The 17,737-nt window shown below is 33.3% G+C and overlaps 1 protein-coding gene across 3 annotated transcripts in view; it reads right to left on the minus strand.

Annotated features, from left to right (window-relative positions):
* The window catches only part of LOC143247533 (protein meiotic P26-like), a 47,064-nt gene that overhangs the window by 26,085 nt on the left and 3,242 nt on the right, over positions 1-17,737 (minus strand). For 2 of the 3 annotated variants that reach the window (XM_076495804.1, XM_076495805.1), the window contains exons 2-5: positions 13,047-13,298; positions 7,931-8,137; positions 7,358-7,471; positions 4,941-5,159 (exon numbers count right to left, since the gene is read on the minus strand). In XM_076495804.1, the coding sequence (XP_076351919.1) occupies positions 4,941-5,159; positions 7,358-7,471; positions 7,931-8,137; positions 13,047-13,286 (780 nt within the window). In that variant the 5' untranslated portion in view covers positions 13,287-13,298. The remainder of the gene's footprint in view (positions 1-4,940; positions 5,160-7,357; positions 7,472-7,930; positions 8,138-13,046; positions 13,299-17,737) is intronic. The other variant, XM_076495806.1, reaches the window with a different exon arrangement.

Here is a 17,737-nt window from a genome sequence, read left to right on the forward strand (position 1 = left end):
TGAGGGCAGATTGTAGTTGCAGCTCAATATATCTCATGATCAACGACTGACACGAGATGTGAAAGTCGTCAACATAGAGCCCGTTTGCAACAGTGAGTTCTTGAGTGATGGTGTTTATCTTTATACTGAAAAGTGTGACACTCAAAACAGAGCCCTGAGGGACCCCAAGTTCCCGTACAAAAGAATGGGAAAGTGTCGAACCCACATGAACTTGGAATCTCCTGTCCATTAAAAATTTTTTAATAAACATGGGTAAATGACCACATAACCCATATATATGGAGGTCTCACAAAATACCATACCTCCATGTTGTGTCATAAGCCTTCTCAATGTCAAAGAATATTGAAACAAGATGTTGGCATTTGAGAAAGGCTTCTCTGATTGATGTTTCAAGATGAATTAGGTGGTCTGTGGTGGAATGCTGTCGTCAGAACCCACACTGGGTGGGCGAGGGGAGGTTGTTTGATTTGAGGAACCAAACAAGATGAGCATTAACCATCCTTTCTAAGGTCTTACAGAGACAGCTCATCAAAGCAATTGGATGGTAGTTTGAAGGAATCTTGGGATCTTTCTCTGGCTTAGAGAAAGGTAAAATAATAGCCTGGTGCCAGGCATCAGGAAAAACATTCTCCTGCCAGATCTGATTAAAGATAATTAGTAGGACATCAAGAGAAGCAGGAGATAGATGGTGCAGCATGTCATAGTGTACATTATCAGGTCCAACAGATGTACTGCCAGACCAATAAAGGGCCATTTTCAGTTCCACCAGTGTAAAGGGACAATTATAGTCAAAAAGACAGTCAGTTTGAAAGGAAAGAGGTGAACACTCTGCCCGAGTCTTGATGGCCAAAAAGGTGGAGGAACAAGGAGAAGTGCTAGATGCTTGGCAAAAGCTTTCACCTAGAGTAACGGTGATGCTCCAGACATCAGCTACCTCTTGGCTGTCAGAGAGTAAGATGGAGAAGGAGACAGAATTGTAGTGTCCACTAACCTTTCAAATCCTGTCCCATATGACCTTGGAACTGGTGGCAGAAGATATGCTAGTTGTGAACTTAATCCAAGATTCCTTCTGGCTTTGACATCTTACCCACCAAGCATGTGTACGGGCCCGTTGGAAAGCAATGCGGTTCAAAAGTGTGGGATATCTACGAAAAATAACCCAGGCCCGTTTTTGAGCCTTCCATGGCAAGTGGCAAGCAGGATTCCACCACGAACGAGGATATCGTGGAAAATGTGTCGAGGTTTTAGGAATACACTGGCCAGCTGCTTGTATAATACAGTCAGTTACCGCTGCCACACAGTCGTCTATTGATGGTTGATTCACAATGGCAGGATCAAGTTTTGCGAGAGCAGTGAAAGTGGACCAGTCTGCCTAATCCAGTTTCCACTGGGGCACACGGGTAGGGTGGCATTGACCACGGCCAGTCTCTCTCAAAAGTATGGGAAAATGATCACTGCCTAGTGGATTATTGTCAACCCTGCATGAAAAATGGGAAAATAATGAAGGGGAGCAAACTGAGAGATCAATAGCAGTAAAGGACTGACTAGGTGCATGAAAATAAGTGGAAGAACCAGTATTGAAAAGAGAAAGGTTGCAATCAGAGAGCATATGCTCTACAGAGCAACCCCTCCCATCAATAACAGCACTTCCCCAGAGGGGATGATGTCCATTAAAGTCCCCCCAGGATTAGAAATAGAGACGGCAACTGTTCAACGAGAGCATGAAGGTCTGATTGATCATATGTCTCTCCAGGGGACAGGTAGAGAGAACAAACAGTGATGGCATGACCGAAGTAATCATGGATGGCTACAGCCTCCAAAGGTGTGTTGAGTGACAGAGACAGGGTGGGCACATGCTGATCAACCAATAGTGCCACCTCTCCATGTACTCATCCATCACACAGCCTGTCATTTCTGTACAGAGGAAACAGCCAAATGGTGACTGTATCAGCAGATTTTAGAAATGTTTCTTGTAAGGAAAGACATACAGGATGGTAGGAAGCAATCAGTGTTTTGATATCATCCAGATTAGAAGGTAAACCTCGACAGTTCCATTGTATCAAAGTGGCCATTTTTAATGATGGGTAGATGAAGTGACTGGAAAACCCTTCTGTTTATGACCACGTCTTTTTTTCTTACTGTCCTTATTCAGAGGTCTAACGACCTCAGTGGATCCTGCCCTGAGACGATTGGGAAGGTCTTTGTTGTTGGAAGGGGATTCCAGTGACTGAGGACGCAAACAAATGATTGTTTTGAATCGTAGGGTTGGAGAAAAAGATGTATCAGAAGAAATGCCTGTATTTGAAACCGAAGGATGTGGATCTTGATATTTGTTGGACTGTATAAGAGAAACAGAGATGGGTGTGGAAGTCGATTCATCAACCTTTTTAGCCAGGGAGGTCAAAAGGCTTTTCATTTATTTTGAAAATGATTCTCTTGGAGGTACAGAGAGATCTGTCTGCACTCCCACTGTAGTTGTGGAATGAAGTGCAGCAGCATATGTCCGAGATGGAGTGGTGAACATAAATTTCCAAGCCTCAGGATAACTAATGTTATGGGTTGTTTTCAAATGCTGCACCTCTTTTTCCTCCAACCATTTTGGGCAAGAATGATATTTGTCGGCAGTGTAACAAACACATTTCAGGGAACCACGACAGGACAACTTTGGTGGCGAACCTCTGACATTGGAAACATCGAGGGAGATACGCCTCACTTCAGAAACTCCTTGAGTGGAGAGACCAGCAAGAAATCTCGGACCCGAGGACGTTCAGCTTCAAATCCCTGTCAACAATAACTCCTCATGATGAATTCAATGTAGCATGAGGGATAACCTCAATAGGTACATCCCCAATTGCCTTTGAATTCAAGAGGAGTTCACTGTGTTGGAATGTGGGTGTTTCAACCAATATATCTTCACATCGAAGCTTCTTTAGTGACTTTGGAGAGCCAGCAAGTCCCTCTAGTCCCTTCTGAATAAAAAAGGGAGACATTTGCCCTAAAGGTTTTTCTGAAAGAGAATGTGATTTCAGAAAATGGGGTACAGGTGTTACAGATGTTGAAGATTGCTGCTCAGAGTCTTCAAGACGTGGTCGTTTACCTGTTGACTGTTTTTTCACTGTTTTATTTAAATATTTTGTTGGAGGACCCACAGGAAAAAGGAAAATTTCAGTACCCACTGACCCCACCCACCATGGAGCCCTACGAGCGGATGCACTACAATGTCATGCAAGGACATTGCAGCAATGCCAGGGTTTCGTGAGCACTATTCCCAAACACCAGCATCAGACACAATGTCCACAACACCCGTTGAGAACTTCCAACATTAGTACTTGGTTGACTCTAACCCAAGTGGACCAGCCGATTGACCCAAGGGGTCTACAGGAATTCAAGGCCAAAGTGGTGTGTTAGGGCTGGACCCCTCAACCACCAGGATCCTCTCCTCCCCTTCACGAGTCGCCACACACGGCAAACATGTGGGTGGCTTTTAGATCCCAGAGGATGTAAACTGAAAGAACAGAACCTTCCCTGGGAGGTCCCCTCACCACGTACAGAAATCCACACTGAGGGGTCTTATCTTTTGAATATTATTCTTAGGTTAATGCTATTCAAACAATGTCAATAATTATATTTATTACTTTATTGAAAAGAAACTACATTCATTCATATTAATTTAGCTCAGTCAAAAATGCTGTTATCTAGCCTGACCTGGTACCATTACAACATGTCAGGTCATAGGTCACTGATCTTTGTCTTTTTTTTAAAAGAATTATGGCTGAAAATGGTGACTATAGCAACTGGGAGACTAAACACAGCAAGAAAATATGTCAATAAATATCAACAGAGTTGACATTTATTATACATTTATAAAATGTAATTTTCTGATAACAAATATATTTTAAGATAAAAGTATCTTTACTTCTTTATTAGAATACTCAACAATATTTTGGCAATTTCATAACACTATAAAAAATGCAAGTTTAATTGAGTTTTTAAAAATTCAAATTATATATTATTTGGAAAGTTTTTACTGACAATTATGTTATTTGGTTAAGATTTCCAATGTGAGACAGAAAAAAGAACAATGGATGTCAATGTCTCTTTCTCCCAAGTTACAACTTTTAATAAACATGCACAACTTTGATGTCTGTGTTAATCTCATTCCGTTTTCTTTTACTTAAATATAAATCAGTTTTGAACAATTTTTCTGAGATACATAAAAATGTGATACATTGTTCTAAAGTTAATTAAGTGAATATTTCAAATTTAACAGCAACTTAGCACAAACAAATGACAAACGTCTGTCAAAACTGATGATTTTTGTTATTAAAAGGTGCTTTGCCAATATTACATCCACCATTTGTAATCGATAAATAAAAAGACCTTTTCTCCTCCATAGATGGAGTTGAGCCACCATGAATGTCTATTTGATTATTTACCTATATTTAATAAAGATTCAAACACTGATGGTAATAGGCAACCTTTGACTATAACAAAAGTTAGATTTGACCAAAAATCTTCCATTCAACCAGTTGTTTAAAATCATGCTTCCATTTCTTATTTCAAGTTACTATATATGCAATTGTATATAGGATTTATTTAAAGAGAACTGGCAAAGGGGTAAGGATTATATTACTTTATCAAAAACAAAAAATACACAACTGCATAGCCTGCTTATTCAGTCACATAGTAGAAAAAAAATTAATCCATCAAACACCAACTACTGACTTTTTAAGGGGTTATTAGTAATTGGATACACCATTTAATTTTTTTATAATTAGCCACTTAGACCATTTCATGTCAAAGTACACCCACAAGACCCATTAAGTTGAACTGAATAACAATGTAATACCTGTTTATGTCAGTACCAATGATGCTGTTTTCTAAACAGACAAGATATGCTGTTTCTTTCAGTCGATCTTTTAACATTTCACACAACATACCTGAATGACAGTTTTCGTGTCATCTCGCTGCACCTGTAAGTCTGTGAGAGAGTTTTGCAGAGTGGAAGAAGCTATTTCACAAAATGTTATCTTCTCTTCACTCTCCTTCACCAAATTTTCAATTTCTTCACGTTGTTTGAGCTCAACATCAGAAATTCGTTCATAGTGATGGTCACATTGCTTGTGGTCTGTTACTATACAGTCATTACATATTGGAACCTATTCAGATGGAAATGGATTCAAGTATAGATTTATAAACTGAAACTCAAACATTTTCAAAACCAAATCCTGGTACAATACAAGGATTTTTAACCTCAATAGGAATTACCTCTTACTTTAATATAATTTTTAATGTATCAACATATCAAGTAGTGCCAACAGTATCACAAACACCACAAATAATTTATTTAAAAAAAAAACACATGTTCATGGGTCATATTCACCCTTCACCTATAGAACAGTGTATGGGTTTAATGAAAACATATAATACATATTAGAAAGCTGAACACTTTAAGCAGGCTGGGCAAAGATTTTGTAAACAGTAAGCTGAATGATAGGGAAAAATTTTCTTGTAATTTATTTAACCTACTGTCAAACATTGATGTTTCATTATGTGTTACTTTCATAACAAATACATTCGAGAATCTGTAATATCTACACTTTATGTACTGACATTAATCAGTAACTCCTACTAATGAGGTATACAACTGAAACAAGTGTAGATTAATTTAACTGTTTTAAAAAAGGGTTAGATTCTTTTTTTTTTTTTTTGACTAAGAGAAGGTTTGAACTTTTATCTTAAAAGTTTTCTCTTGTTTTGATCTTTAGTAGTGCTACAGAGAACTGGTGGGACTAATGCTCCTTTTAGGCTTGTGTAGAAGTAAGTAGGAGTGGCAGGGTCAACTCCAAGTAGAATTCCCATGGGAGTCAAAACAGCATGGAAATTTCTATTTATAAATCCTAAATATACATTTAAAAACAAATATTGTGTAGCATCACTAGCTGCTCAGTAACAGCAACAATATCCTTCATTTGCAAGTGATAACTGACAATTTCAGGTTGATCGAAAATTATTCCATTTGGAAAAAAAATTCCAATGTCGGTGACCTTTAATAGTTTCTACAATTTAGAAACACACTGAAAAAAATAATTACATTTTTACACACTTTAAGGGAAGAGAACCCTCAGCATTCTTTTTAATCTTTTTTATATCATCCCAGTTTCTAAGGGCCACTGAAGTTCATGAGTCACCATTTATTTTTCTCACCATGAGTACAACTAATTTTCTGGTGCACCATCAACTTGTAGGATCACCCTATGTCCTTGCTCATTCAATGTCCCCATTCAGCTTTGGATGAAAAGAACAAACAACATAAAAAAGATAACACAGAAAAGCAGAGAAAAATGTCAGTTCCACCTAATTTCTGCTCAGTTAACTGATGACAAAAACTGCTGAGAGCATGCAGTGATGAGATGTGATGATTTGGCAGATCTAAGTGACTAATACAACTCTACAAGTCATCTTTATTAAAACCTTGAATCCACTTTATGAATACGATATCTGCATACATCATGGTACTTAAATTATAGCTACAATACTTCATTGGGTTAAAGAAACAAGTAAAAGTAACAAGTAACACAAGGTAGTTTCCATATAATACCAAATACAGAATTAGAACACTAACATAAGGGATGGAACCACTCTGAATCAAAACAAAAAGGCACAGAATGACCAAACGAAAAAGACTGAATGATAAATGGAAGACAGAGAAGCTTCTGCACAAAAGTGGGATTCCCAAAAATCTATGAAGACAATTTAACTGAGAAGGCAAGTAGGCAGATGGGACTACAGCAATTTATGAAAGAGAAATGAGGATATAATACCAAATACAGAATTAGAACACTAACATAAGGGATGGAACCACTCTGAATCAAAACAAAAAGGCACAGAATGACCAAACAAAAAAGACTGAATGATAAATGGAAGACAGAGAAGCTTCTGCACAAAAGTGGGATTCCCAAAAATCTATGAAGACAATTTAACTGAGAAGGCAGGTAGACAGATGGGACTACAGCAATTTATGAAAGAGAAATGAAGATCTTTGCAAAATGTTTTGTTCCTCTGAATTAGTCCACACACAAATCTGGTTTGACAGGTTGTACTTGGGAAGGATCCTAAATTAAAACAAGGAAAACAGAAATATTACTCATAAAAAAAAAAAACATCCACAGGCTGGGAATCATTCATGAAGAAGACATAAAATAATGGAAGCAACCAACAAGCATGCTCTAATATTTGAACGAACACAAAATTAATAGCTTCTAAACAGCAGAAAATACAGTTTAGATTCAAAACATGCATTAACTTCAATAAACCAGTTATGGTAAAAATGAGTGTAGGAATTGAGAATAGCTACCTCACAAGTATGACAGTAAAATTTCATGGCTTCACCCACGTGTTTTGGACAGTTGATGATTTTGTGGAGAGTTAATCCATCACCAGCAGCTTTCATCTCATCAAATGTAACCACCTAAAGAACATATTTAATCACATTTGTATAGTTTAGAAAGATCATGGATCTCCAAGAAATCAAAATTTAGCTATAATGTCGTAGGTTCCTAAAGATCCAAATTATCTATACAAACTGCTTAAAGATTCTGTTTGTTTATAGCTAAGCAAAAAGCTACACAATGGGCTATATCTGTGCATTGCCTACTACAAATATCAAAGCCTAGTTTTTAGCATTGTAATTCTGCAGACACACCACCATTCCACTGGGGGGGGGGGTCTCTCTTTACTTAGAAAAATGACCAAAGAGAGGCTTCCTTTCCTGTTGTTTTTTTGTTTTTTTTTAAAATCAGGATTAAATAGATCACTATACAGTTGTTTTCAACTTGCAGCTAACTATTAAAAAATACTTTTAAAAATACATTTTTATACAGATAAAGTAATAACCTGCAGTAATAAAATATAAATAATGATATCTTACTTTATGATTTTCAAAACATCTCATATACTGATGAGCTGTAACACAGTTTGCACAAAGAAATGTTGCACAGTCACTACACCTGGCAACTGCTTTCTCTTTGGCTTTACAACTGGTACAGACAATTTGGGTATTTTCAATGGCCGAGATCTCCAGCTGGTTACAGGTTACAACGTCCAATGGAAGTCCAGTAACACCTTTAACATATAACTATATAAACAAAATATGTGATTAAATTCTTATTTAATATAAAATAGAATAATAATGAATTATTTTAATCAACAAATACTAAAATGTAAATCAATATACTATTAATTTTTTTTTATTAATTTATACACATTTACACACACAAACATGAGAAGTAACAAACATATTACAGTGCAACACATTGTGCTGGAAAATGCAGTGAAACTTCATCTCCCACAGAAGGCCATTTGTTCAAATACTGATGTTATCTCTCACACTGTTTTATTTTTGTTACTTGAGGTCTTTCCCAACATCATGAATATTAAAATAGTTACACATGCGTGACAAACAACTTACCTAGCTTATCACACATAAGAACATGGCATAAATACAATATGTAGAAAAATTATACAATTCATTCAATTAGATGAAACAGTATACCTAGTTATTGTTAACTATTCTCCAATTATCTGTATGACAATGGTAGTTTTCGTGAATGAAAGTCAATGTAAACAAACTTAACTGTCTGAAAGAATATCACAGACACACAAAACATATCACTAGTATAAGTTAACTCAGTTAAATGTTAAATCCAAGAATTCTTTTTTTTCCCTCCCTTTACAGTTAGGTTTCATAAATATAATGCAGTGACAAACTATACTGATATCCAGAATTAAGGATAATATCAAACACAACATGTTTCACAAAAACTTTACTTATTAATGACCACGGTTTCCCCAGTACAGACGGTTTCAAGTATTAATTACTGAATTCTTTATAGTTACAAAATGTGATGTAAACACACAGCTGAATTATAGGATTTTAACTGGCAGCTGCTTTTAAGGTTACAGAAAATAAGCTAACTACAAATAAGGGCAAATATTTAATTTTTTTCTGTAATAATTTTATGCAAGTCAAAACAGTTTTGTTCATCACTACAGTCTTCAATTTTTAAAATGTACATATCATGATAGTTATTGGAAACAACTGACTTACACTGTGTTTTTGGTTAACTTATTTTACTAATATCCATTAAAGAAAAAATATTTTAGTCACAAGAGTCTGTTCTAATTAAATGATAAAAGATATTCAATGTGAAAGTTCACAAGTTTATACGGTGAGCATGAAATATATAGCCACTATAAAATTCCTTAAACTTTTTGCCATGACAGATCAAAATCTACATGAAATAAAACACTCAAAGATTATTAGAATAACTACTACTCCACTCAAGCACACAATTTGATAGAAAATAAAGTTTGTTTATGGCTACATCAGCCCCACTAAATACGCTTCATGCTATAGACATGCACTTCTTATTTAATAACTGCAAAGTTCATTTTTAGTTTTGCTTTAAATACCCAGTTTGCCCTAACTGGAAGTTTATATCAATACTGTTATTCAGAATATTCCAATCATAATTGTAATACCTTTAAATGTTTACATCCTACATATATCACAATGTAGGAAAGAAATGAGACCAGAAATGTATGAATAAACATTGGGATCAAGCTGGCATAAAGTAAACTCATAACTAAAACATTTATACATGCACACAGAACCACTTGAATATTTCAGTACATCTAGACATCTTGGGAGGCAGATTGTACCAATAAACTCTCAGAAATGCAAAAATTTCATGAAAGAGCATTCTTTTTCATAGATATGCATGTATATCAGTAATAATCACAGTTTTAATAACTTCTGACCTCTAGCCTCACTTTAAGGTCATTGTAAAATTGTTACAATAGTTTAACATAAATGCCATGAATAGAATAGAAATTAATCAGTCATTACTGATGTTTTTCAAGGTAGTTTGAAAGATTTATTATAAGCTTGAAAATAACTAAATTTAACCAAGCACATGTATTTCTGAGAACATGTATGACATATATACGAAGACTTAACTCTGTTACCAATAACACTACCACCTAAACCACACTGTTCAACTATGAATTATTTTCATTTAAAGTATAAACATTTGAAAACAGAGTTCAACATTTAACTAGTACAGAGACCTATGTTATTTTAGTCAAGCAGTTAACAAGGATTTTGAGAGAAACTGGAATAAGTGAGACACCAAATTACAAGTTTCTTCAATAAGCTTCTCACTGGAGATGCCAAACTATTAGCTATGAAGTAGTAATTTAAACACCAAAATGGGACTGCATGCAAACTGCAAATATTATTGATATAATTCATTTAAGCATCTCTCAGAACTATATATAAATAACCAACAGAACAATATGTCACATTGCAATTCTATGATACTAAAGGGCAAGTTTTGGATGGATAATAAAATTGACATCTGCTCACATTGCAGCTCTGGAAACCTGGGATTACATAATGAAGAATAAAAATGTTTTTAAGATAAAACAGTACATGAAACTTAATGCATTATTTTAACAGCCCATCCTGAACGAGCTAGAAATATACCAAATAGAGAACTGCAGATATTAGAGCGAACAGTAAAAAGTTACCAAAGACTTAGCTTTGAAAGGCAGAAAAACAAGATATAAGATTACAGCTATAGCAAATGATTATAATACTTCAAATGCTAATACAGGCTATTAAAAGAAAACAGTTCTTTCAACAGCACACTGAGGAAAATGTGTTAATCTTCTAAAAGAACAGAGAATAATAATTAAATACGATAATAACCTGACATTCATTTTATTCAGATGAATGGTAATAAATACTTATTTAGTAATTACTTGTACATGTTTAATATGTACATAGTAAGGTTTTTTTAATATCAAGAAAACTTTCAGAAACTTTATAACTAAATCTTGGAACAATTGTGCCAGCAACATTGTCAAGTGGAAGGCTTCTGCTACAAATAATCAACCTGAAAAGGTAATACCCAATTTCAAAACAGAAAAAGTATGGTGTATTTGAATTTTGGAAAAACAAGAATTAAAATGTGCATGTAAATGTGTTGTTTAGGAAAATATAGCACATAAAATACATCTTTTCAATTAAAAAAGTAGAAAAATATAGCACATAAAATACATCTTTTCAATTAAAAAAGTAGAAAAATATAGCACATAAAATACATCTTTTTAATTTAAAAAGTAGGAAAATATAACACATAAAATACATCTTTTTAATTAAAAAAGTAGAAAAATATAACACATAAAATACATCTTTTTAATTAAAAAAGTAGAAAAATAGCACAAAATACATCTTTTTAATTTAAAAAGTAGGAAAATATAACACAAAATTCATCTTAATTTAAAAAATAGGAAAATATAGCACAAAATACACCTTTTTAATTTAAAAAGTAGAAAAATTTTGCACATAAAATACATCTTTTTAATTAAAAAAGTAGGAAAATATAGCACATAAAATACATCTTTTTAATTTACAAAAATAGAAAATCAGTTTTTGCATATTTTAATTACAAGTAATAAGTTATTACACAATATATCTATTTTATGCAAAATCCACACTAAATCATTTTATAAAATTAACTTCATATATATTGACTCATTCAATAGGCAACAATTATTATAAAGGTGATAAATACTTTCATGTTCCAAATAATTTTACCTGTACAGTAATTAATTTGGGGGAATTTTTTCTGCTGTGCAACATGTTTATTAGTCTGCATGATTATTATTTTTATTCAGATATCTTTAATAAATAACACAAAATATAATTTCATACCATGATTTCAACCTATACAATCAGTAAATTTAAAGTTGCATTTTTCCATCCTGCACTATTATTTGGAACACACGAGTACTTCAATAACTTCCCTTAACCCAGAGGAAAAGCAGATTAAAAAATGTTTTGTCTGTGAAACCAGGAAGTATATACTGACAGGAATTCATTATATGCTATAATAAACAATTACATACTAGTTATTAAAAAGGTGGCCACCTTTAGAGATGAGATTACCAAGATTCTATTGGACGTGTCACTAATTAACATTCACTGAGAGAGAACATTGCAGTAATAATTTGGATAATGGCAAAATTTACATCTGAAATGTTTACATAAAATCAAACAAGTTCCTATTGGTCGTATGTAGCAAAATGTTTTAGATGTTTCATTAAGCATACCTGGTATCAGCAGGTAGGAGTTCTTGTATTCTATAGTTCTAATATTTAATAATTTAAAATCATTGTCACATGTACAAAGAGAAGATGTGTTTTGATCCAGAAATAAGAAGTGGTTTACATGTGTTCAAAACCCATACATTCAAATTTAGTTGATGCAGGCATAACAGCTTGAACATAATGCCTCTTTTGGTAAGGCAGTTTCATTCACAGTAAACACCACCAGCTGTGCCTACAAATATCAGGCCTTGAGGAATATTTTCAGACCAACAAACCAGCCCCAAAACTAGGCATGCCTAACTTCACAACTGTTTTTAGCAGGAGATGGGGGCTACAGTGTATATTTATTTACTTGCACAATAATGAGTACATGCTAACAATCATGATATCAATAAAAACTGAACTAACTGCCTTTAGTCTCATCTGAGTCTCAAACACATGCACTGATTGGTTGAATTAAGAGAAATAAAAACAAAATGGCATGACATTAGTTGTGTTTCATGTAACAGCAATGTTTCATTCCTGAAAAAAAAACATGAAGTGTGAATCCACCATTAAAATCATAGAAACAAAGTTTGACTAAGGACTCAAAGAACACAAAGCTAGTTACACTTTCTAGAGCTTAGAACTGTTCTAGATACAAGTTCTATTTAACACAGCCCTACAAATGTATAAAATGGGAGAAAATACTAGGCACCATGACAGGAATACTTTCACAAATTTGTTTCATTATGTCAAAATAATTCTAGACTTTTGTTTAAATATATCTATTGCATATTTTCATTCATTTATGTAAGGATAGGTTATGGTTTGAACACGTTACTTCAACTTTGAGAAATACAAGCATGGTGTTAAAATAATTACTATACCTTAGATTCCTGGCTACATTCAGGGCAACTCAAAACATTAAATTGGTCGGGTGTATCAGTTTCGAACTGTTTGTCTGTGGAGTCCAACAGTAGCTTTTGTAAACACGTTTCACAGAAAACATGGAGGCATGATAAAACTCTGGGCTGCTTGTATTCCTGACTACAAAGATTACAAATCTGCTCATTTTCAGATGTTGGAGATGACTGAAGTGGGGAAAGTTCCTTGGAGGCCATGGCCATCGATCTTTGCTTCTAGAAATTATTGATAATATAAAATTAAATGGTACACTAAGTATATCTATAGATTTTTAAACAAAAAAGATGTATTTGATTTAAGAGAAATTTAATCCTCAGAAAAAATCTATACACATTACAGATAAATGTTTCTTATGCTCCGTACCTCCTGAATGGTAAATCATAGAAAAAGTTATATATTATAATGTTTCCTTTGAAATGTCTATAAATGGAAGAAGTTTAATTTTTTGCACTTTCAAAAATTTCATATAATGTCAACATTAATCTTTCAGTCTTTGTATATGTGGAGAAAAAAACCCAATTAAGAACAAAAATGTTTCTTTTCATGAGGGAATTTAACAAAAACGACTGAAAAACAAACAGGAATTCTTTTGTTGAAAGCTTGGAAGAAAGATTTCAAAGACAGAAGCAAGAACAGAAGAAAGTGAGTAGATATATATGTTGTTATTGTTTTCATGTCAGTATTACGTACACTCATGATTTTATTGTAGCACGTTGAACAAACTGATCTGAATTTAAATAAATATCTCCCCTTTGACAGTTTCTATAGATACTATAATTGTCAAACAGTGATAACTTCAGTAGCAGTCCTTTCTGATGCTCAGTAAACTGACAAGGAACAGTGGCATCCAGTGAAAAAAATTCCTTCAATTACATTTCACAATTTTTTTGAAAAGTTTTTGCTGATTGTGACAGGTACCTGGTGGGTATGCATAAATATAGTTTTGGTTTTGTTTCATCACGTAGGAACTCTGAGAAATAGACAGTTAACTGTTTACCAGCAATAATGTATTTAATTGCATTCATGTTTCTAATATGCTATTAAGTTCAACATAATTAAAAGTGTTTTGCTCCTGATTTTCGTTTGTATTCAATGTCCGGTGCATCACGTTGCAGTGTCCAACAGTAGCCAGCAAGCATTGACAGATTCCAGTTGCCCTGATATCATTTTTCCATTGTAGCAATGTCCTGGTGAAACTGAAAATTTTGATGTAATGGTATGTGATGGGCAAATTTGGATGTGATTTTCGTGATCAGCAGCCAAAAATATATAAGGAACACCCAACAATGTTCAAGAAGCAAAAACTTTGTTGTGCAGTGTTACTTAGCAAACCTGAAAATTACTGTGCTGGAAGCACCCAATATACTGAAAATCATTTTTGCTAACAATGCATTGCAGTTTGTCTCCTTTGCTCAAAAATAAATGCTATGCAATTATCATTATTGAAATAACACATGAAATTGCAAAATATTGTAAATGATCCATTAGATAACTGTACTGCATACATACACTCTGACCTAATGGATTGGTTGACTGCACAACTTGTATTTATTCACCACAATTTTTAGGAAAAACAGTATTAAACTTTCTCAATGGGCATCTGCTAGCATAGCAATATTCCACCTCACATCTACATCATAATACAATGCAATACATAAACCAAATACAACTGATATCAGCTTATTTACAAGCGGGGTTAAAAAGAATCTCATGGAGTAACTTTATGACACCACATGAAGAAAAACAAGCAGTACTAAATTAAACCTTTTTAATAATAGATTTTAGAACAGTCTGTTGTGTTCATGCTAAGAACAGAAAGTTGCAATATATTATTAGGTTATACTTATCAACTATAGTCATTCTATAAATGAGAGAACACCAATACATATATATTTATATATAAATGTGTGTAAAAACAACTTGAATACAGAAAATCAATTTTGGCATACCAAAGTGAGTAAACATTTGAGAACATGAAGTCTCAAGGTATATCTTGTAAATTGTACAATATAGCATGTGCACATAAAACAAAATTATGCTCCTTTGTTATGTTAACATAAATTAGGGAATTTAAAATCAAAGAAGCATATCATACCATAAAATCAAGTATCTGTGTTGTAAACTGTAAAAAACAAATAAAACTGACACATCAGCATGCTTACCAATTTCTTGAAGCAAGGTCAGGTTTCTGTCAGTGAGAATAGTTTATAAAGTGTTCAAAGTTTGTCTCTCTAGTCAGTAATGCAATATCAGAGACAGTGGAAGGTCTTACTATTTTTGTCAGAACAAAAGCAAAGTAGGAACGCTCGATAGGAATAGAACACAAGATGCTTAAACCACTGGTTATAATGGCAGTACCTACTGCCAATTATTTTGCTTGTGAGGTCCAGGTTTGAAGAAACCATACCCATTGATTAATCAAATGTTACTGATTTTAATATGGCAATTTATCAGTTGACAAGCAAGTGCCACTAATTATTGAGACAAGAAAACTAACTTTTAATCTATGCTAAGCATCCATTTCTAAAAACACAAATTTTTGACCCAAACTTTGATTATTTTTTTTTAAACAAACAAACAATATTTTACCTGTTATTTTCACTACTCTAATTCTGAATGGGTTTGGTTTATTCAACTGACCTCATAACAACCATAAAAAAAAGTAGAACACAGATGTAAGTTGCATTTTTTTACTTTATATACACATATAAATTATTATTATTTGTTTGTAACTAGAAGAGAATTGTTTGTTTTTCTTCTTTAGTTACTCTTCTAGTTACAAACTTTGTACTCATTTGCTGCTTGCTTCAATTTGCAAAGCCTTTTCAAATTTTACTTATGAATAATGTAAAAAATTTATTTTTATGTTTTATATGTGCATTTTAAAATAAAAAAAATCATAAATTACTATATAAATACCAAAGAATTCCATAATACTTTATCAGGCTCAGTAACTAAGTTATATTTGGGTCTAAAAAAATTTTTTTAGCTTAATAGTGTCTTACCTTTCTGCTTGGAATCTACTACGAAAAGAAAAGGATTCCAGCACATACTGGACATTGAGCTTTTAACTGTTTATTCACATTGTAGTCAGAAGTATGGGTATAAAAGCATTTCCAAAATTGAAAAGGAGGTAGATGGAGCCACTATGTTCAATTCATTAAATGTAACAATATCCCAGCAAATACAAAAGATAGGGAGTTCTTATTTTATATTCTACCTTATAAACATCAGTAATTTGAGCTCCTAATTCATAAGTAACTACAGACTTTATATTTGAACAACATAAACAACATTTGATCTGGACCAACGTATTGCAGTCACTTAAAGCAGTCTGATATACTGTCAAAGAGCCACCTGGTTTCAATAAAGGAAAGCCTTGTTTTAAAAAAATCTGCTGACATTTTTTGATGATGTTCCTGCAAGAGTTGATGAAGAAAATACTGTAGATTTGGTTTATTTTGATTTTCTGAAAAATTTGTTATAAAAATTATATATGCAAGTGTGAGGAAAATGTTATTCGACTGGATAGAAAATTGGCTGGAGAGTAGAAAGCAGATAGGAGTAATAAATAAGAGTTAGATCTGACTGGATCATAGTTATAAGCAGTGTACCTCATGGCTCTGTACTGTGTCCTCTGCTGTTTGTGATTTATATTAATGGTTTTAACTCTGAAATCACTACCAAATTTTGAAGTTTGCAGGTGGCATTAAGACTTTTGGAGCAGGTAACTGTATCAAAGATATTGTAGACTTATGGGATGATTTAAATCACTTTGATGCAACGAACCAATAGAAGGCAGGTAATGTTTAATCATACAAAATGTAAGGTTACGTGTACAGATTTTCACAGTTCAAATCATTGTTATAATTTAAATGGAGAAAGATTAAATATTATGGTTGAAAAAAAAATCTCTGAGCTGTGAAATAAAAATCACTTAAGACATCTAAATAGCATATTACAGCTAGCAATAGGGCTAATAGGATTTTGAGTAGCACATATATATATAAATATTGAATATGAAACAGAATATTATTTTACTGTACAGATCACTTGTAAGACTTCAATTATAGTACTATGTACAGTTTTTGGCTCTTTTCCTCAAGGATATTTAATTGTTGAAGGTTCAGAGAAGAACCACCAGGATGATACCTTGGATGGTAGGATTGCCCTGTGAGATAAGACCAAAATCTCTAAACTTGTTTTCTCTGGACGGGAGAGGGGATTTCATTGAAGTGTTTAACATTAATGGTATTTATAATAAAGATACATTAAACTTTTGTTTCACAGCGAAAATAATAGGACAAGGGTCATAAATTCAAATTTTGGCAACACAGGAGTTTTTTGCAGTTCAGAAACTTATTTTCAAACAGGGTGGTTGACTTTTAAAATGAGCTATCTTCAAGGGTGGTGAAGGCAGAAAATGTAACTGAATTCAAGAAAAGACAATGAATACTCGAGTAGTAAAGGTTGGTTATAGTTGGGAGTCAGAAGGGTCATCTTTGAAGGGCTGTTAAGCTCCTTTTTGTCTCTTAAAATTTAATGAACAAACTACGGCACACAAAAATATTTAGGTGTTTTCCTTAAAATTTACTTTTAAACTAAAAAGTTAACTGATGTATAATATTAAACTTTGAATTATACAATTTCATAT

Source organism: Tachypleus tridentatus, chromosome 3 (assembly GCF_004210375.1).
Source record: "Tachypleus tridentatus isolate NWPU-2018 chromosome 3, ASM421037v1, whole genome shotgun sequence".
NCBI classification, from domain to species: domain Eukaryota; kingdom Metazoa; phylum Arthropoda; class Merostomata; order Xiphosura; family Limulidae; genus Tachypleus; species Tachypleus tridentatus.